The following is a 20,707-nucleotide window of genomic DNA, read 5'->3' as shown; positions in this document are numbered from 1 at the left end:
ATGCACGCACAGGACTGAAATATTACATTGGAATTTACTGTTTGATCTTTTTGAACTTGGATATAATAAATGAATCACTGCTTCAATTCTAATTATTTTTTAATTGCTAGGCTTTGTGACCTTCGAAGTCCAGTTCTTTTCTTACTCTGCATTTTACTGACAGTTAATATCTGCAAATGTTTTAGAATGGGTTAGTATCATATAGCATATCATCTACATGCTATGTAACTGCATTCTTGTGGGGAACAGGGAAACAATTCGACACAGTAATTTATAGCCTAATCAATAGCATATTAAAAATCTGAGAACAGATTAGCAATTTGCTGGATTAGATAGCTGTAAGTGGCCATGTGACACACAATTAAATTCTGAGCTGCTCTCTCTCACATGCTTCGTAATTCTATGAATAGTGAAGCTGAAGACAAGTAACATTCCTGCCCCACGGTCTTCCTTGTTGCATGATTTGCCTCCAGATGGAAGGATCTCATTCATTAGATCTTACCACAAAATATGCTCTTAGAATGGCAGAAAAAAATTTGGAGGGGAGAAAACCAAAACCAACCAAGCAAAACCAACCCAAAACAAAAAACACACGAAGAAGACAAAAAATAAAGTAGCTCTTGATTTATTTATTAGGAACGCAGAGAAATGGTGGTACTTCTGGACTATGTGAGGTTTATGAGTGCGCTACCCCGGCGAGGAAGCCTCCTCTGCGTTTGCTGATCTGCTTTCCAAACAGCCTGGGCTGCTGCAGAGCCAACTGCATGGACGTGCAGCCTCCACCTGCCCGAAAGGGCCGGGTGGTGTTGGCAGAGGGTCCCAACGGGCACACCACGACGACGGGCTCTCCGGGTGCTGTGGCAAGGCTGTAATGTCATATTTTTCTTATTGCAGTACCCTAGAATCAGCTTGTTCCTTTGTCTCTCATAATGAAAATACTTTGTATGGGTGGAAGGATTCTTTAATTAACTAAATAGCTCTGGATTTAAACATACAACCACTGCTGCTCCTGCCTTTTTTGAGTCCCAAATCTCTTTCTTTAATGCAAGTAAATACTCCACTGTGGCTTGGCTCTGGTTGCCGTCCTAACATCACCTCTTCCAAATATGCACTCCTGCAGGTTTTTTTATAGCCTGTATTTAAATACAGGCCTTCTGGAGCAGCCAGTGCTGTAATCTTCCAACTCTGTTTTGCTGGGTGGGCAGAAGAACTGCGACGTTTCTGACTTTTCTCCACTGTTGGCAGCAGGGTTAGCTGCCGATAAATTAGCAAATATTGTAATGTAAAGAGCCTGTTAGTTACTGACTTTGCATGTGTGCTATTGTCAAATGCCCAAGTCACCTCTCCTGCTACCGGGAGCAATGTCAGAGTTGGCAACACATCTGACTAAATTGAAACAGGTAATGCTTGGCTTCATAATTGAAGGGGTTTTAAAAGTTATTCAAATAACTTTGGAGAATCTGGGTAGGGAGCACCTTGCATGTTGATGTATTACTCATTTATTTAAAAAAATAAGTTATGTGATTTAGAAATGCAGGGGTCAGTTGGATGCTTCTGTCCACATGACAGCAGAGCGAGCTGTAGAACCCTGTGCAATGCAACTTCTATCCTAGTACTAACTATAAATAACATCTGTGTAACCCGTAAAAATGAGCATTAATTGTTTTATCTTCTTTTGAGTCGTTCTGCATTGCCGAGGCACACAGGGGACCCAGGGAAACGGCACCCTGTCTTGAGAGATGTACCAAAACTGCGGCAGGGCGAGCACAAGGCTCTTCTGATAGCTACGGGCCTGCTGATTTCATGCCTCTCTCCAGTGAGAATGCTGCATAAAAGTCTAGCGAGGAAATAAGTTGTAATTATTTTGCTTCATTTTGTTGTATTAGTTGTGATTTTCAGGGAAAAGTAGAGTTTTACTGTCCCTGCCTAGATGTGTTAGGGGAGATGCAACAGCAGGAGAGAAATCCTCTCTGGTGTCACAGAAGAGTAATGGCAAGTAGTTTGTAGACGCTTGTGGGGGAACATTCAGGTCCCCATGACACTCAGACTGCAGAACGTCTGAGCTGAGCTGTCCCGTTCGGAGAAGGAGAGCTGCTGCTGCCATTCCGGCCTGCCGCCTGCCCGCCGCGGCTCTGCTGCTTTACCATGGGCATGTTTGAAGCCAGGAGGGTTGAACGGGGCCCACCAGACCACTCCACTGGCCGTGGTTCGTGGGACCCCACAGGCCGAGATGGACAGCGGGGCCGCCTCGTCCTGCTCGTCTCCCGGCTGTCACAGGCAGTGACCCGGCATGGAAACCTAATGAAATTTAACACGGGCAAGTGTCCTGCATCTGGGCAGGAACAACCCCAGGTTCCAGTCTAAGTTGGGGCATGACCTATTAGAGAGCAGCGTAGGGGAAAGGGACCTGGGGGTCCTGGGGACAGCAGGGTGACCATGAGCCAGCACTGGGCCCTTGTGGCCAGGAAGCCAATGGGACCTGGGGTGGGTTAGAAGGGGGTGGTCAGTAGGTCAGAGAGGTTCTCCTGCCCCTCTGCTCCGCCCTGGGGAGACCACACCTGGAATATTGTGTCCAGTTGTGGCCCCTCAGTTCCAGCAGGACAGGGAACTGCTGGAGAGAGTCCAGCGCAGCCACCAAGATGCTGCAGGGAGTGGAGCATCTCCCGTGTGAGGAAAGGCTGAGGGAGCTGGGGCTCTTTAGTTTGGAGGAGACTAAGGGGGGACCTTATTAATGTTTATAAATATATAAAGGGTGAGTGCCACGAGGATGGAGCCAGGCTCTTCTCAGTGGCAAACAATGATAGGACAAGGGGTAATGGGATCAAGCTGGAACACAAGAGGTTCCACTTAAATTTGAGAAGAAACTTCTTCTCAGTGAGGGTGGCAGAGCCTGGCCCAGGCTGCCCAGGGGGGTTGTGGAGTCTCCTTCTCTGCAGACATTCCAACCCGCCTGGACACCTTCCTGTGTAACCTCATCTGGGTGTTCCTGCTCCAGGGGGGATTGCACTGGATGAGCTTCTGAGGTCCCCTCCAATCCCAAACTTACTGTGATACTGTGAAACTGTGAAACGTGGCCTGGCATGGAAGCGTGGCCTGGCCCTCCTCGCCGCATCCCCCCAGCTGCAGAAAGCCCCCGTTCCTCCCTTCCCCGCGGGCTGTGTTTGCAGGTGCTGTGTGCGGTCAGGGAACCTGACCCGGCGGCGGCACTGCGGGGCTCGGGCCGCACAGGGGTCTGGGGAGCAGGACTCCGGCTGCACGCAGCTGCCCGGAGGCAGCGGAGATCCAACGGGAAGAGGAAGCAGCCATTGTAACTGCAGCCTGGAGCGCCAACGCAGCCCCGCAGGGCCTGATAACGGCTGCTCCCGTTGCTGGCTGCGCGCAGCCCCGGCTCAGCGCCACCAGGCCCGTTTCTTTGTGTTTGGCGCTTCTGTTCTCTGGTAACTGGACACTCGGGCTCCTGCAGCCGCCGTATCCCGTGCAGGGAACCGGCCAGGCCGTGAGGTGACCGCTCTGCGAGAGGCTGTCCCGGCCAGCCCCGCTGGGGAAGGGTCCGGGTGCGGGCCCTGCAGCGCGGTCAGGCCCCGGGGCCTTCAGCACAAACTCCCGGAGGACCGAGCGCCGCCACCCCCCGGCCGCTGCCCCTCCCGGCCGCCCCTGCGCCGGGGCCGCCCCGGGCCCGCCCCGCGGAGGCTGAGCCGCGGCGGCCCCGCCCTCCCTGCCCTCCGCGCCGGGTTACATGGCGGCGGCTGCGGCAGCGGCGACTGCGGCGAGGCGAGCGGGCGCCGGGCGGGAGCCGGTGGCGGGGCCGCGGGGCCCGGCCGTGTGAGCAGCGCAGCCCCCGATGAGCCTGGGAAGGCCCGTGAGTGCGGGGCGCGGCCGGCGGGGCGGCGGGCGGGAGCGGGGTCTCGGCTGCCGCACACGCGGGCCCGGCCCCGCCGCACAAAGGCGCTTTGTTCCCTCCCGCCGGACAGCGGCGGCGCCCCCGGCCCGCTCCGCTCCTCCCCGCCCCGCCGGGGCTCGCCCAGGCCCGGCCCCTCCGCACTGCGGCGGCTCGGGGGCAGCGGCGGCCCCGGGCTGAGGGGGCGAGCGGGCGCTGACAGGCGGGCGGGGGCGGCCTCGAGGGGGGCGCTCCCGGCGGCTGCGGCCCGGGCGGGCCCCGTGGCTCCGGGGGTCGCCTCTCCCGCCGGACGGGGCCCGCGGGGCCGGAGCGGCGGGCGGCGGCCGCGCCGTGAAGGGCGTTTGAAGGTAGGGCTCCTCCGCGCTGCGGCGGCCCCGCGGGGGCGCCGGGTCCGCTGGCTCCGTGCGGCCGGGACCGCGCTGGCCGCACCCCCCGCGGCCGGGGAGCGGCGAGGCTGGGTCCGCGCTGCGGGACGGGCTGTGCGGGAAAGGAGCGGCGGTGGCGGGCGAAGCCGGGCCGGCGCCGGGGCGCGGCGGGGAAGGGTGTCCTTTGCCGGGCCGCCTGCGGGCTGGCGGCGGCCCCGGGCTCGGCTCCAGCCGGCGGAAGTTTTGCTGCTGGATTCGCTGCCGGCGGCTCCCGGCGAAGGATCCGGCGCCGCTCTCCGGCAGCCGTGCCGGGGACACGGCGACAAGCGCCGCTCGGTCCTGCCGCCGGGGCACCCGCGGGCCCCCCTGGAACCTCCGGCACCTTTTGTGGAAAAAGTGACTTAATACTTTTCGTAAGTGGGTTGAAGCACCCGGTGAAAATAGCTTGGAGAGGCGCTGCTCGAGTGCCGGGGTTCGGAGGAGCCGGCGGGCAGGACGCACCCACCGCGCTCTGTGTGATCAGATCTGGCTAATTCGGTACCGTTTTGGATCAGCCTGACAATGGCCAAGTTAATTGTGTTGTGGAAAAAGAAACAGTGGTTGGCGTGTTGTCATGTGGCTCCTGCAAATACTGACAAAAGCACGGTTGCCAAAAAGGTTTTTTTAATGTATATATTAATATATGTACTTACATATACACACATTATGATAGCATTATGTGTTTATAAACTAGTTGCAAATTCCAAAAAGGGGTGGCTGAGGGGCAGATTTTAGTTTGGTAAAGGGCTTCAGAAATTGCGTGCTGTGAAGCTAAAATGGAACTTTAATTTCAGCCTCTCGGCTCAGTCCTTGCGTGTGCGGTCGTGATCTTGAATTCACTCCTGGCTGGTCAGCTGCTGAGCGGAACGGCAGACAGTGCCAGCTGCCGGGGGCACGGGCTGTGCCTGGCTGGGGGAGGCTCTTTCGGTGGGATTCTTCACTGAATTGTCCGAAGGGAGGACCAAACCCTTTTGATTTGATGATACAGAGAAACGCGGCGGATTTTTGTGTGCTTTTACAGATCCTTCAGAAGATTTATAAACTAATAGTAACATTTGCTGACTGCCAGCACAGAGTTCCCTAAACAGCGTGGGGAGCAAGTAGGAGGCTTGAGAAAAGCGGCAGTTTCGTGAGCTGGCGATGACTCACTCTGCCTACTGACTGCAACGTGGCTGAGCTAAAAAAACACTTCTGTGCCCTGTATTTTTATAGTCAAAGGGATAGTACTTAGCAGGTTGTATAATATGTCATTAGTCATTCTTGGTCTTTCTCTTGTGACTAATGATTTGATCATTATGTGGTCTGCATAATCAAATTAACTGGTATCTTTCGTCTTATTTGTATTTCTGAAAAAGTAAACGTCTCATACTTGCCTGTGTTTCAGTGCACATCCTGTTTCCTGAAAGCTGTGATAAATCCACGTGCAGGAGTTGAGCACGGGTTGCAGGGGCTGCTGGCGCGGTGCGTGAAGCTGGGCCCGTGGTGACATCTGCCAGCACCAGGAACCATTTCAAAGACAACAGCCCTTCTGTGGGTCACTTCTGTTGCCCTCTCCCAAGAGCTGATCTTTTAAAAGCATAGCTGGAAACCACATAAGAAACTAGTAGCTTTGTGCTTCCCTCTTTAAACTTTGTGGGAGGAAGGAATAAAAGTACCACTTAAAAAAAGTCTTGGAAAGGTGACAGCTTAAATGAAAACATCAGTGTCTGTGCGAACAGCCTATTCGGCACAAACTGGGGTGATAAATCCCACTTTTTTATATTATGGTCCATTGTGTGTTTCAAGTGGTCAGAGCGTGTTACACAACTGAAGAGGAATTTGTCAACTTTGTTTATTTAGTGTATGTATTTTCAGGACAGGCAGTTGGACTGATGGTTATGACCTTTATTGAAATGGAAAATGTATAAGCTCAATGGGTGTTGGTGTCACCCTCTGTAAGTATTAGTGTTTTAAAAATACCACCTCATTATTTTCCAAAGTTAAAAAATCACTGTGAAATGCAAAGAAGAAAACTCGTTACTTTGAGCTCATTTCGGCATGAAAAAAGCCTTGATTTCTTCTAGTGGATTACCCTTTAAGTAATTATTATCGTGGTCAGAGTGAAAGAAAGTTTGGGGTTAACTTTTTATTTTCCACTCTTCCTATCTGCTTCTGGTCCACAGGGCTATTTGTCTTAAATGTCTGTTTGCTATTAACTTGTGGATGGGGAAAGGAGTTGAGCTGCTTCCCTGCGGGAGTGATGCCCCGGGGGAGCTGGAACCGGCAGAGTGAAAGCAGCAGGTCTGGAGTGTGAAAAGGGAGATTAGTTAATGCAGGAGGTTGGTTTAGAAGAGCTGCTTTTTTGTTTAGACAAGGATCTGAACGTTGTCTGGGCATTGTAATTTGTTACAGTTCCAAAGTTGAATTTCAGTGGCAGTAAGTGAAAGATCACTCTCAATTACTGAGTCTTAATTTAATTTGTTTTAATAGCAGGGCATTTTTGCTAGGGCAAGCTCTAATTGTCCTCACCATACCCATGTCAGGTACTGTCTCTGCTTGGCCCCTGGTCAGCTCACTAGGACTAGGTCCTGTTTCGAATGATAGCTGGACCATGCTTTTTATGGCTTTGGGATTACGACATTTGCTTGTAGTTACGTAGGAACTTTGTAGCAGGATCAGGTCACGTTAAGGGCTGCAGTGGATCACTTGTGTTGTCAACATTTGTTTTCCTAGCTAAATCACTCTGCTGCTGAAAGTCATTACATACCTTCTGAAAATGCTGCAGTTAGTGGTCGCCTAGTGGAAGGAAATAGTATAAGCTGATGATTAAAAATGCTTCACTTCAGGAATACGGAATGAGAGTTTTTAGGGCTCCTGCTTCCATGGGCAAGGGGCCGTAGCTGCCTCTCTCCGTGAGGCACAAAGGTCGTAGCTGCTCTGGCTGTGGAGCTGCTGCCGTCCGTCAGTCCTGGCGCTCAGGGTAGGAGCTGAGTTACATGAAGAAGTCGCTGGATCCAACTTCTCGCTGCTGATGGGCATCTGTTTGAATCTGGGCCGGTGCTGCTCAGTGGCACTAGCAAAAAGAGAGGGTCCAGATGTGTCACCCAGCCGCTGCAAACCCGCTCTGTGTGGCTGCGTATTGAAGACATCAGCAATGTGGAACAATAGGCCTGATGGTGGGGAAGGGTACAGATGGTTTTAGATGGTCCCAAGGATATAAAACACAGCTTATTGCACGATATTTGAACAGAAGCCTTGGACCTCGCGTTAAAATGAAATTTAAAGTGCGAGTATAAGCTACAAACATGAATTTCTGTAACATTTTTTGAGGGGGTGGAGAATGAAAGGAAGATGGTCTGGGGTGGTGTGAACCTTTTACAGGCAGCAACTCAGACTGAGTGAGCCTGGCAATGGTGCATGGGAATGAGGAAATAGTGTCAGGTTTGAAAAAAAAAAATTAAACATCAAGAGGCTGGACTTCTGGTTTTTATAGTTGTGAGCAAAGAGTTGCGTAGTCACTGATGCTATTTTAATTAATCCTAGGATAAAGTTTTTATTTGTCCTTTAAGCAAATTAATGGGTATTATAAGAAAGGTCGTTGTGCTGATGTGTTAATATGTATATAAATTCAAGCTAGTTTCACCTCATTATGTTTGTACTGAGGTTATAGTAACCCTTGTAGAACACTGTCTGAAATCAGGGCTCCGGCAGTAGGTGAGGAAAGGATTCTCAAGGGGAGAAAGCTGTTGGGGGCAAGCGTTGGGTTTCCTTCCTGCCCGTGTTCAGGTGCCTGGGCCGTGTGTCCGTGTCAGGAACGGTGCTGTTTCATGTGTTCAAACAGGCTTCTTTCTGCTGGCCAGAGTGCCTTTCTTCCCTTTTTTTTTTCCATTTTTCTGCATGCAATTCTGATTACTTTAGTGAATTGAGGCCATTATTTGCAATATGTTAATAGTTAGTCAGCTGCTCTTGCTGCCCTGTTTGGAGTGAGGAGACTTGTTTTCCTTGGTCCCGCTTGTCCCACTGAAATGCTAGCGCGGTTTTAAGGGAAAACACTCATACAGTTGATTCTAAAGTGTTGGGATAGTTCAGGGAACTTTACATTTATTTAGAGACTGGGTGAAGAGCTGTCACATGTTAATCTAAGATAGAGACATTTAGTGGTTTGATATGACCTATAATTGTTGGGGAAGAACATACAAGTGACTTGTGATGGAATTGCCAAAACCTCACCACACTATAAGGTTTACGTTTGACTCTTGTCTTTGTGGCATATTTGAGCTTTTACAAGAAATGAGGATGTTGTGCAAAATGCAGCATGTGGTCTCTCTGGCTGCGTTCTGCTGCTGCAGCCAGGGAAGCTTCCTGAGAAAACTACCACTTTGCTGCTCATAAATACTAGTTGCATCCATTAGACTATTAAAAAATAAATGATGTCTGAAAGTGCCCTTATGTTAGGGGAAACGGTTAATAGATCAGTTACTGTGTAAAATGTACTTTGCTGTTATGTTTTTATCTGTAATCTAGGTTGGATAAGCATAGAAGTAATTGATAAAGTAGTAATACTTGTCTGGTATGTAGGTATTACCACTATGATTCCTGTAACAATGAATCTATAGAGGCAAAATTACAATTTGAGATGTTAGTAAACTTTATCCAAAATCACAGGAATTCAAGCTTTGTAAGTGGCATTGGATGTGCGCTGTATGTTCTGCACAGGCAAAAACACTGGGAGCGCGCAAACCTGGCCCTTTCGCAAGAATGGTTCCCAGTTCTCTCTTATTGTGGTGAAAGAATTAAAACCCTGGTTTTGTCGTTGAGTAAAAGTTTAGCAGAAAGAATTATTCCAAAATATAGTGACTGATGTGCAGCGTATTATTGTTTCTGACTTGTCTCTTAACAGCTGTATTGGAGAATTACCAAGTGTTCTGTGATGCTCCCTCCTTTATGAAGATTCAGTAGGATTTGTCATTGTGAGTTTTACATTCTCAATAGGTTGTATGTCAAACTTGCCCAGTATATGTTTAGGAATGGCAGTTGGTGATTATCATCAGTCTCCCTCCACGAGTGTGAAAAGTGTATGTCATTTCTAGTTAGTTTAGCTTTTGTGACTGTTTCTTGCTTTGTAAGCGGACGCTAAGTAAGCTGTGTATTTAGGTCAGCCTAAGGAGCTGCGGGAGGAGGAAGACTCCTGTATGAGCTGCAATACTGATGTGTTTCTCTCTCCTTTTCAGGTTGTCACAGAGTAAAATGGATGGTAGCTTTGATTGTGATTGCGGTGAGCTGGAGCCGCCTGATCATTAACAGAAGGCATCTTTTGTAAATCAAGAGCTGCCAGTTTCCCGTTCAACTAGACTGTAAACAAAGGAGAGGAGGAGGAGGAGGAGGACGAAGAAGAAGGAAAAAATAGTGCTTACCAGCACCATAGAATGACGCTGCTCAGGACCAGTCCAACACTGAATGTATCTGCACTGTGAGGAAGAGGATGTTAATAGAAGCCTATTATGTGCATATTTATTCACATTTTTGTTAAATGTTAACCAGTTTAGCACAGTAGAGCTGAGTGCATAGTATGTCATTTCATTCCGTTTGAGTTTCTCGTGAGTATTTTCTTTAATGTCTGCAGAAATGCTGCACCTTTCTTGAACTATGAATGCTGCAATCTTTCTATCTTATGCTCGGTTTGAGTTCTAGAGCTTACGGGCTCTAAATTCAAGGGGACACAACAGGCCTGGCTGGCTCATAATGAAATGAGAGTGTCAAGAAACCATCTTGCAGTCAAAGCCAAGTGTTTCTTCTCCCTTTCTGCAAGACCTTTCCTTCAGATACCAGTGGAAGTGTCTCTGCGTGTTTACAGAAGCTTAGTAGTTTGAGGAAAAAGAAACGTAAGGAATTTTAAAATGGCAGAAAAATTTGAAAGTCTCATGAACATTCATGGTTTTGATCTGGGCTCTCGGTATATGGACTTAAAACCACTGGGCTGCGGTGGAAATGGCTTAGTTTTTTCTGCTGTCGATAATGACTGTGACAAAAGAGTGGCTGTCAAGAAGATTGTCCTTACAGATCCCCAGAGTGTTAAACATGCTCTACGCGAGATCAAAATTATTAGAAGACTTGACCACGATAACATTGTCAAAGTATTTGAAATTCTTGGTCCTAGTGGAAGCCAGTTAACAGATGACGTGGGCTCCCTTACAGAACTGAACTGTGTTTACATTGTCCAGGAATACATGGAGACAGATCTGGCTAATCTGCTGGAGCAAGGCCCTTTACTGGAAGATCATGCCAGGCTTTTCATGTACCAGCTGCTACGTGGGCTCAAGTATATCCACTCTGCAAATGTTCTGCATAGAGATCTCAAACCAGCTAATCTTTTCATTAATACCGAAGACTTGGTGCTGAAGATCGGTGACTTTGGACTTGCACGAATCATGGATCCTCATTATTCCCACAAGGTATGTGGGAATATTTAAGTGATAGATGGACAGCCATGCTTAGAATAGCATCTTCCTCCCTTTGGCAGAGGGAGGTAGCCTGAAGGCCTCGTTAGCAGGCGGGATATCGTGTTAGGCCTCATACAGTAGAACTGGAATGCTTGCAAATAGATTAACGGGATCCCTGGATCCCGTGTTTTGTCTCAGGTAGGACTACTGCAAGCATAAAAGAAACTTTTTTTTTATTACTAGATGTGTTCAGAAAAGCACATTCTTAACAGTGAATGCAGAATTGAGAACATTTAGAGGCATAACTATAGAAGCCATAGAAAAGTTTATTAGTGGAACATTCATAGTGTGCAAGTGCAGCTACTACCTGGGATTGATTTAGAGATACTGTCTTCCTGGTTAAGATGATGTTTCACTAGAGAGTTTGTTATTATCTCTGCATTTATTTGCCATCTGGGAATAAGAAAGTTTTACTGCAGTACCTCATTTGACTAATAAATAGTGTCATACTTTAATATTGTTGCCGTTCATCCATAAAGATATTACTGCTCCTTTTTGAAAGGTAAAAAGGCGTAGTAGGGAGCGCATGGTGCTATCCCTGGGACCTCGAGACCAAAAAATCTTGTGGTAGGGCATTAAAAAAATAGGAAACAGACAAACCTAAGTAAGTTTTTGTTTTGTTTTGTTTTTAAATCATTTCATTAGGGCCATCTTTCTGAAGGACTGGTTACTAAATGGTACAGATCGCCTCGTCTCTTGCTTTCTCCTAACAACTACACTAAAGCCATTGACATGTGGGCTGCAGGTTGCATCTTTGCTGAAATGCTGACTGGGAAAACCCTCTTTGCAGGTGGGTGGAATAAAAATGTGTGTGTATATCCCTAAAAGGAATGGTACTGCTTCATTATCTTCTTAAAGAAAGGATGATTCTTGTGGCCGGTATCAAGAGCCATTGACTGTTAGCATATGCTATATTATTATGCAACTATATAAGCAAACTATAAATGGATGTATTTGTAAAGCAGAAGGTGTTTAATTTCTGTTACTTGTACCAGTGTGTATTTGGAAAAATATTACAATTTAATTTAGTACTCACATATATGGTAAATCTGTCTGTAATTAGGTTAAGCTAAATTTATTGGATACCTAAGAAGTGTTCTTAAATACATGTATTTTAGTGAACTGATGTATCCAGGGAGTATTTGAGGATTATGAATGGCCTGAGTGTCATATTCATAAAAGTTTTTTTTTATCTAGTCAACCTAATCATTTCTCCCTTCTGTCTATATTTTTAATGATGAAAGAGTAGCCTGGCGTGTGTTTCAGTGGTACAGGGAGGACTCGAGGTTGCGTTTCGCAGCTGGCGTCCTTCAGCCGCGGGTGCGCCGCAGGCACAGCGCTGCAGGGGTTCGTAGCCTGGTGTGTCAAGGTCAGGAAGTGGAGAGCCTGTTCCCATTGAGCGCTGTTCATGGAGTATTGGCACCTTGGAATCATTATTTTATAGAAATCGGTGATCATGCGAAGAGACTTTTCTTAGCTTGCTGTGAGTTGTGAACTCTTTGACTTACTAACTATTGGACTAATGTTCCCAGTGTATTGAATGTTTGGCTGATAAGAGATTCACTGGGTTTCTGTTGCACCAGGCACTTCTACTGGAGTAGTGAAATAGTGGGAGCAAGCCTGTGGATTTCAGCGTTCAGCATCGCTTGAGTGCAACTCCCAGCATTTTGCCTTTGCTTTGAGTAGCCTTGGTCTTTGCTGAAGTTTTTTATTGATCTAATATCTATGTAGTGAGTTAAATTTTTTAAACTAGTCTTAGTAACCAAAGTTCTAAGTTCAGAGGTTCGTTTGTGTGCCCTGATTGCATTGTGTAGATACCTAGATGTGAATGTGTGTGTTAGACATTGCCATATTTTGCTGGTCTGAAGAGTCAACTTCTTAACATCATGCATTTGGAAAGGGAAAGAGGTTGGAGATCTGACAGCCTGTCCTGAGGCTCCAGGTAAAATTCTTGTGCCGAGTTATGTGGAGGGCTCGATGTGGCTCCTTTGCAGCCTCCTGTCTGCTGTGAGCCGTCCCTTAGGAACCCTGCTGGCGGGAACAGCGAGGGGAACGCAGCTGAAAGCTGCAGAATACCTGGGCTGAGCAAGGGGAGGGAGGTCGAGGCAGAGGAATTCAACAGCTGTTCCAAACAGCTGCTGTAATTCTTTCTTCTATGTAAACATTTTTAAATGCTAGTTTCATTTATAGTGGAAAGAGAACTGGTTGATTTTAGGTGGATAGGACATGAAATAATGATACGGTAGAATCTGTTTTCCAGCAGATTGCAGACAGTCTAACATCTGATCGATTATATTAAGTAATTTGTAATAGTCTGAAGTAGAAGAACAAAACAGCTTTTTCAATCCAAATAGGTTAACATGAGACAGGACCGATTCGGTTCAGGATGGATGTCTTGGTCAGATTTTCTGTGGTGACTTTACCTCATTTTTCCGTAATCCAGCTGGCAGGCGTGTGGTAGGATGTGCAGTGCACACTGGCGTGCGAACTGCTAGCGTGTAGATTTTGAGATGGTACAGTGACAGTACATTGTATTTAATGTCACTTGCGTCACTATTGCTGATGATTGCCCAGAGCTGCGTGCTGAAACCCTGGCATGCAAATAATCCTATATATTTTCATCTGCTAGTTGAGTCTCTAGGGTGCTACGTGCTTCTTGGAGCTCAACAACAGATTGAGGTGGACAAGCTGTATTTCTGGGTACTCCAAGTTTAACACTGGTGCTGTTCATTATTCAAAATTCACCTGCTGTATAAGCCCTTATAGTTCTTTACCCAGGGAAACTTCAGGTAGTGCTAAACGTGTGCTATCATTTCAATCATAATCCAGTACTTGTTTTTAAACAAGATTAGACTGCTTAACTGACTGATGACTTTTGTCTTGCACCTGACAGTAATACCGGGTTTCAGAGCAGAGTATTAATACTGTGGTCTGTAAGATCTCTTGCTGAGCTAAACAACCATTGTTTTTATTATTAAGGGGCATGTAATTCAAAGTGAGGTCACATTGAATTTGTCAGGTGGCTCAGTTGAAAGGGCAGGATTGCAGTATATAGCATCTAACAGATAGTGTTGCTGTAGAGTGCTGCATCCACGGTGAAAACATCCTTGCAAAAGTTTCAGGTGAGGTTGCTTTGTCTGTGTGTAGCGGATCTATAATTCTTCATACACTATAGCGTGTGAGAGCTCTTCAGATTTATTATCACTCCAATTCAGAACTTCAGCCTGCCCTGTGTGTAGGAGCTGCGTGTCTGCTGCTGAACGCAGCTGCCCAGAGCACCACGTTTTGACAAACCTTTGAAGTTGCAATGGCAGCTTGTTTTCTCTCTTGGTGTTTAGGTGCGCATGAACTTGAACAGATGCAGTTGATTCTAGAATCAATTCCTGTTGTACACGAGGAGGACCGTCAGGAGCTTCTCAACGTAATTCCAGTTTACATTAGAAATGATATGACTGAGCCACACAAACCTTTAACTCAGTTGCTTCCAGGCATCAGCCCTGAAGGTAAGACATGTATTTCAAAATCATAAAATAGTGAACAACTTTACAGTGTGTGTGTGATTGTTAAACACAAGTTTAGTTAGCAGAATCTGTATGTTGTCTGAAGGAGAATTGTCTTCTGCTCTAATTAAAAAACAAAAGTTGCTTACAAAATAGCTGCTTGGTCATCTTTGGGCTGGAATTGTGGATCTCTGCTGGACGTGTTTGCTCTGCAAGGCTGATTGAATTGCTCTGTTTTGAAACACTGCCCTTCTAAACATGAGGGAACATTGGAATGGAGTCAGTATAAAACAGCTGTCTTTCAGCTCTTTTTGAAAGAAAGTCCCGAAACAAACTGACAGCAATGTTTCCAATAGCTGTTGGTGGATACCAATCCAGCAAGAAGCATTCTGTCTCTTACTGTTTTTTCCTGCTTTAAGTTAGATTATTGTTGATCTTAGGTTCAGGCTCTACTCTTGTAGCTTTCCCGCGGCTCCAGAAGGTCTGTTTGACAGTACAGGGTCAGCAGCTGGTGCTCTGGAGCAAACGCACACCTCTAGGGCAAAGCACTGCGCCTAACCCGGAATTCCAGATGTCTCAAATGTCACTTTTCTCCCGTTTAATGATAACTTTTTCTCCACAGCACTGGACTTTCTGGAGCAAATTTTGACATTTAGTCCCATGGATCGATTGACAGCAGAAGAAGCTTTGTCCCATCCTTATATGAGCATTTATTCCTTTCCAACGGATGAGCCTATTTCAAGTCATCCTTTTCACATTGAAGATGAGGTTGATGATATTCTGCTGATGGATGAAAGTCACAGCCATATCTATAATTGGGAAAGGTAAATTCATCACTTTACTGTGTCACATAACATAACTGCATGTTTGTGTGCTTGAAGTAATGTTGCTTCATGGGTATCATTTCCTTTTCCATTTGTTTCTTCTTCCTAAGTTGACCTGAGAATAAACTTTTCCCTTACGGGCAGGGCATTATCATTTGGTTCATAGTTCATCAGACTGACTTAGGTATGCTGATGCATTCCTGAGATGCACTTAGGACTCTAGAATCTAAAGTTAATCTCTCCATTACATGGTTTTTGTTTTTTTTTTTTTTTCAAACTTTAAATGAATAAAGTTTAAAGTATGATTGTCTTGTCCAGTGGTTAACTCCTGTAACAGTAAAGAGATTTGCAGTAGTCATTTAAAGTCAGTTAAACACACTTTAAGGAAGACTTGTGTAAATGGAGTAAGCTATTGTAGATAATCCTGGGCTTAAATCTTTCAGATGTACATATGAGGATTACTTTATGCTAGATTAAGTTAAAAACCTGGAAGAAGTACCCAGTTGGATAGAGGCAAAACTGTGTTGAATCATTGTTGTTCTGTAATGGAATTTCTAAGCCGTGTGTGTCTCGGGAGCCAGAAGACTGTGTTTTAGTTGCTAACGCTTAGGAAATTGTCTTACAGATACCATGACAGTCAGTTCTCAGACCACGACTGGCCTATTCATAATAACTATGAAGCTGATGAAGTTCAGCGTGATCCAAGGGCTCTTTCTGATGTTACTGATGAGGAGGAAGTGCAAGTAGATCCTCGCAAATATTTGGATGGAGATCGTGAAAAGTATCTGGAGGATCCTGCCTTTGACACCCACTTCTCTACTGAGCCTTGCTGGCAGTATTCGGATCACCATGAGAACAAGTATTGTGATCTGGAATGTAGTCACACTTGTAATTACAAAATGAGGTCATCTTCATACCTAGATAATTTAGTTTGGCGAGACAGTGAAGTTAACCATTACTATGAGCCCAAGCTTATTATAGATCTTTCAAACTGGAAGGAACAGAGCAAAGAAAAGTCTGATAAGAAAGGCAAGTCTAAATGTGAAAAGAATGGGTTGGTGAAAGCTCAGATAGCGCTTGAGGAAGCATCACAGCAGCTTGTTGAAAAAGAAAGGGAGAAGAATCAAGGGTTTGACTTTGATTCCTTTATAGCAGAAACCATTCAGCTTAGTTTACAGCACGAGTCTACTGATGTGGTTAAATTAAATGACTTGAATAGCTCAGTGTCTCAGATAGAGTTGAAAGGGTTAATATCCAAGTCGGTGAGCAGAGAGAAGCAGGAGAAGGGCATGGCCAATCTGGCGCAGTTGGGAGCTCTGTACCAGGCCTCTTGGGACAGCCAGCTGGTGGGCAGCGGGGAGGAGTGCTTCCTCATAGACCAGTTCTGCTGCGAAGTCAGGAAAGATGAACACGCTGAGAAAGAAAATACTTACACCAGTTATTTGGACAAATTTTTTAGTAAGAAAGAAGATGCTGAAATGCTAGAACCTGAGCCAGGAGAGGAGGGGAAGCTCGGGGAGAAGGAGAGGGAAGAGGGCTTCCTGGGCCCCGGCGGGGAGCTGCTCTTCAACAAGCAGCTGGAGGCCATGGGCATCCCGCAGCTGCACAGCCCCGTGGGCTCGCCGCTCAGGTCCATCCAGGCCACGCTAACGCCTGCCGCCGTGAAATCCTCCCCCCAGATCCCCCACAAGACCTACAGCAGCATTCTGAAACATCTGAATTAAAACACTCAGCAGACATTTCTTTTCTATTCATGAGCTGTTTGTCTTTTTTTATTACTAGTGTAAGTAATTTTTTTACTTGAATCAGACGGTGTCATTTTGGTATGGATTTCAGTAGTTTTCTGTTTACCATTGGTTTTACAATCCAGAGTTACTTTCTATACATGCGTTACTTTTGTTTCTAAACTGGCATGTCGTTTGCACACAAATTAAAGAATAGAGCAAAATAATGCAAAATGCAGGAGTAACAAAAAGTGCACTAAACCAAGAAAAAACCCATTCTCTCAGTCAAAGTGTCCATGTTTTGCAGAAAAAGAACCTTGCCTTGAAATTTACACAGTGAGACTGTACATAATTGCATGAAAATATCTATTTTTCCCGAACCATTTTTTCATTCACGCGTATTTTGGAGTTTTTCATACTGTAGACATTTCTCAGACACATGATACCAGCAGCAACTGACCGAACGCAGAACTTGGTACGCATGTGTTATCTACCTCAAGGTAACAGCAGTATGTGGCAAAACATTAACCACCCATAGTGCTTCTCATTAGGCACTTCTATTTAGCCAGCATTATTGTAGTAGCTATTCTTATTGAAGATCATTCAATATTTATAAATGTTCTGGTATGCATTCTTTATAGTGAAGTGTTAATATGCAGCACTTTTATTTATTTTAGCAAATAAGTATATTTCTGTAATTATAGAAAGTCAACTTAATTTTTAAGTTACTTTTCAGATAAAAGTTTTTGTTTAGCACTATGGTTTTATTGCCTACATAGCTGGAGATATATTAACATCGGCTTATTCTGAGGCTATCCAATACATTTTTTTAATGTCTATTTTTTAGTTTTCATTTCAAGTGAAGCACTCACTGTGTATAGGAATTTGTAATTGGAGGTGCTTGATCTCTACAAAGGAAATTAGGAATTGCTTTATTATCAGATGCTCCTAGAAGTCTTAACTGTGTTCATTTTTTAAAAGAATTTGTAATGTTAGTTGTGTGCATGGAAATAATTAAGGTACAACATAACCGTAGGTTAAAGTTCTATATGGTGAGGCATTTTGTTTTTACTGTATGTTTTTACTGAATGATTCCTGTCCCGCTCCCCCCCTCCAAAGCAAGCATGAATAAGATTAGGTTAAATGTAGCATGTAGCATCTCGGTCTTCTGAAAATTTGTTTTACCTTCTGATTTTTTGAAATCCTGGATGTATCATTGGCTCCCCTGTTTCAATGAAAACCAAATAAAAACATGGCCAGCAAAAATCACTGTGTTTTGGTGCGTTGTGTGAGGAGCAGGAGCTGCTGCTGCCCTGCGGGGGCGTGGGGGCCGCGTCCTGGGCAGCGCACTCCGAGTATTCATTTTTATTTATTTTATTCTTTTTATTGTATATTTTATCATTGTATTCATTATTTATCATCTCTCTCTCTATATATATATGTATATATAGAGATGGTGCTGCAGCCCCGGGGAGCCCTGCGCTGGGAGGGGACGCGGGGTGTCACCTCCGTCCTGCTGCCCACGACCCGTGTTTCAGGAAATGGTGTGGAATGGTCTGGCTGTGACAGCCGAAGTGTGTGGTGGTGTCAGTAACCATTCTGATGAAAATACAACTGACTGTGAGAGTGTGAGCATTATGGTTTTGTCAGCTTTTAGGCAGGAAGTGGAGCAGGTGCTGTGGGGGCCCCTTGGTGTCGGTGGCGTCCTGCAGTGGAGATAATGGGCCAAGAGCCTGGGGGGGGCACTTTGACACCTGAGCGCAGGGGCAGGACCAGGTAACTCCTGCGGGACACCAAACTGCGCAGGTTGGGTCTGTTGCAGCAAGCCCTGAGAACGGTGTGGATTTGTCTGCCAGTTCCTCCATCAGAACCGGTCCTGAGGGAGCTAATAAAGCTGCATCTTTTGGCAAACTCCTACAGCTTTTTCCATGACGTTGTCTTGGTTCCTGCGGATTTTTCCATCCCTACTCACCCTGGCAGGTGGCGCGTCTGCAACTCGCTTAGAACAGGGAGCTGCCCCTTGGATGTGGCAGCAAATGGTCACCTGGGGAGGCTGGACACAGCCCGTGTGCTGGGACGTGGTGTGGGCTGTTCATGTAGCCGTGTCGTTCTGTGCGTCTGGGGCTGCAGGGAGGAGGAAGCCGCTGGTTGCTCTCCAAGGCAAGAGCTGGTTTTGGAGTGTCGTGGGGTTTTCTGAGGCTGGTGAAGGCAGCGGGTGGGACATGCTCAGAAACTGGAAACAAAGCTCCATTTCAAAACATCTCGTGCAAATGGAGGTGGTTGGGGGGGTTTTTTGGTGTGTTTTTTTTTTTGTTTATTTCTTTGTTTTTTCCTTCTTTAAGAGCACCAAACTCAGCAGTACCTAAGAAGCCTGTAATGGTAGAAAGGGAACATTTTATACTCAAAAAGGAAGAGGAGAGTCAAGCGTTGAGCACAAATCCAGCGCAGAGCTGCGGTGGCGCAGGTGTGCGGGGGAGCGATGCTGAGCGGGCGCCGCCACCGCGCTGGGGACAAACCTGCTCCGCACACGCCGCCCTGCGCTGGACGGTGCGGCTGGGCCGTCTGGCTCATTAAGCAGGAGTAATGACCAATGTGGAGTCCATTAAAGTGCTTCATAAGGACGATGCGCAGCGAAACCTACAGCCAAAAAGCGCAGATACCCTTGAGTGTGCAGCTGGGTGTTCCCTGCGCTGGTGTCTGTCCCACGCTCGTCGCCATGCCCGTCCCTGCAAGCAAATAATAGGACGTGTGTAGCCCTTTTTGGCCGTGACCTGGCAACTGAATTGTCTTTAAAAACAGATTATGGAAGAGGCTTAAATTATAAGCCAGATAAAGGGACCACTGTTTCGTGCCAACGTGTTTGCCAGGTAAAATAGAACACCCTTATTTAACAAAAAAGCAAATAAGGAATTAGGATACTAATCATGTTTTAAAATTACCTTTTCGTGTCTGTCTTTGGAATTTTAAAGTGTATGTAACAAGAACTTGACCTGGAAGAGGTGATGCTCGCCCTTGCTGAACAGACCAGGACAGAGCCTGTTCCATGCACCGTCATCACGAGCTCTATTAATTACAAACTGGCGCAATGCTGAACGTCTCGTTCCCATCGGATGTTCTCAGACATGGTCAGTTAACTTCAGCACAATTGTATTTACGTTTAATTAAATAAGAGTTGCTATATATAACTTCCCTATTTCTGTAAGGCTCGGCCCAGGCTGCGTTAGGGGTTTGGTTATAGCACGAGGGGCACGTCCTGGTCAGTGCTGGGACCGCAGGCTGGACACCAGTTCTGCCACCCGCCTGGGACCGGGGGCAGCTGCTGCAGCCCTTCCCCGTATGTGCAGCAGTGACTGCAGCTGCGTTTGTGTGCCTTGATTTACTCTGCTTTCCTGTCAACTTGCGTCTGCTTGTTTTGTGCTGTAGAAGTTCCCGTTCTCGGGCCGTGCCCGGTGTGCGATTTAGAGCCTCGCTGAGCTCTCAGCTCTGGCGTGGCTGCCTGGAGGCGTCAGTTTACGGGCAGGTTTTTAATGCCTTTTTTCAGGGGGGAGGCTTCTTCCTGCAGGGTTTTTCTTACATATGGAACTAATGTTGCTCTAGAACTGTTTTTGCTGGTTTTCTGGGTCCCGTTCTAAACTCTACAATAGTCAGAGGTAACAAGTTTTACCACGTGTGGACTTTCATCCCCTGCTCTGCAGGTGTACTACAAACCACAGGGCTGTAGTGGCGTCCTGAGGAACTGAGGGCCGTGCTGTGCTGCGGATTATTTTTGGATATCAATAGAGGGGAAACGCATCATTGAACAAAATCTGCTCTCACAAGTCTTTCCTCACGTTGCTTTTCTGCTGCTGGGATTCAGAAGTGCTTGTCAAGCCTTCAGT

General features: G+C 46.4%; 1 protein-coding gene across 3 annotated transcripts in view; it reads left to right on the top strand.

The window, feature by feature from the left end:
* Positions 1-18,095, top strand: part of MAPK6 (mitogen-activated protein kinase 6) — a 28,609-nt gene extending 10,514 nt beyond the window's left edge. The window contains exons 1-6 of one of the 3 annotated variants that reach the window (XM_082060576.1): positions 3,723-3,859; positions 9,513-10,733; positions 11,427-11,571; positions 14,120-14,284; positions 14,904-15,105; positions 15,731-18,095. In XM_082060576.1, the coding sequence (XP_081916702.1) occupies positions 10,179-10,733; positions 11,427-11,571; positions 14,120-14,284; positions 14,904-15,105; positions 15,731-16,829 (2,166 nt within the window). In that variant the 5' untranslated portion in view covers positions 3,723-3,859; positions 9,513-10,178 and the 3' untranslated portion in view covers positions 16,830-18,095. Of the gene's footprint in view, positions 1-3,722; positions 3,860-4,117; positions 4,246-9,512; positions 10,734-11,426; positions 11,572-14,119; positions 14,285-14,903; positions 15,106-15,730 lie in introns of those variants that run through there. The other 2 variants (XM_082060577.1, XM_082060578.1) reach the window with 2 other exon arrangements.
* The last annotated feature ends 2,612 nt before the right edge of the window (positions 18,096-20,707 follow it).

Source organism: Streptopelia decaocto (assembly GCF_964273445.1).
Source record: "Streptopelia decaocto genome assembly, chromosome: 9".
Lineage (NCBI taxonomy): Eukaryota > Metazoa > Chordata > Aves > Columbiformes > Columbidae > Streptopelia > Streptopelia decaocto.
Note: the sequence above shows the minus strand (reverse complement) of the source record. Positions and strands in the feature narration are given on the sequence as shown.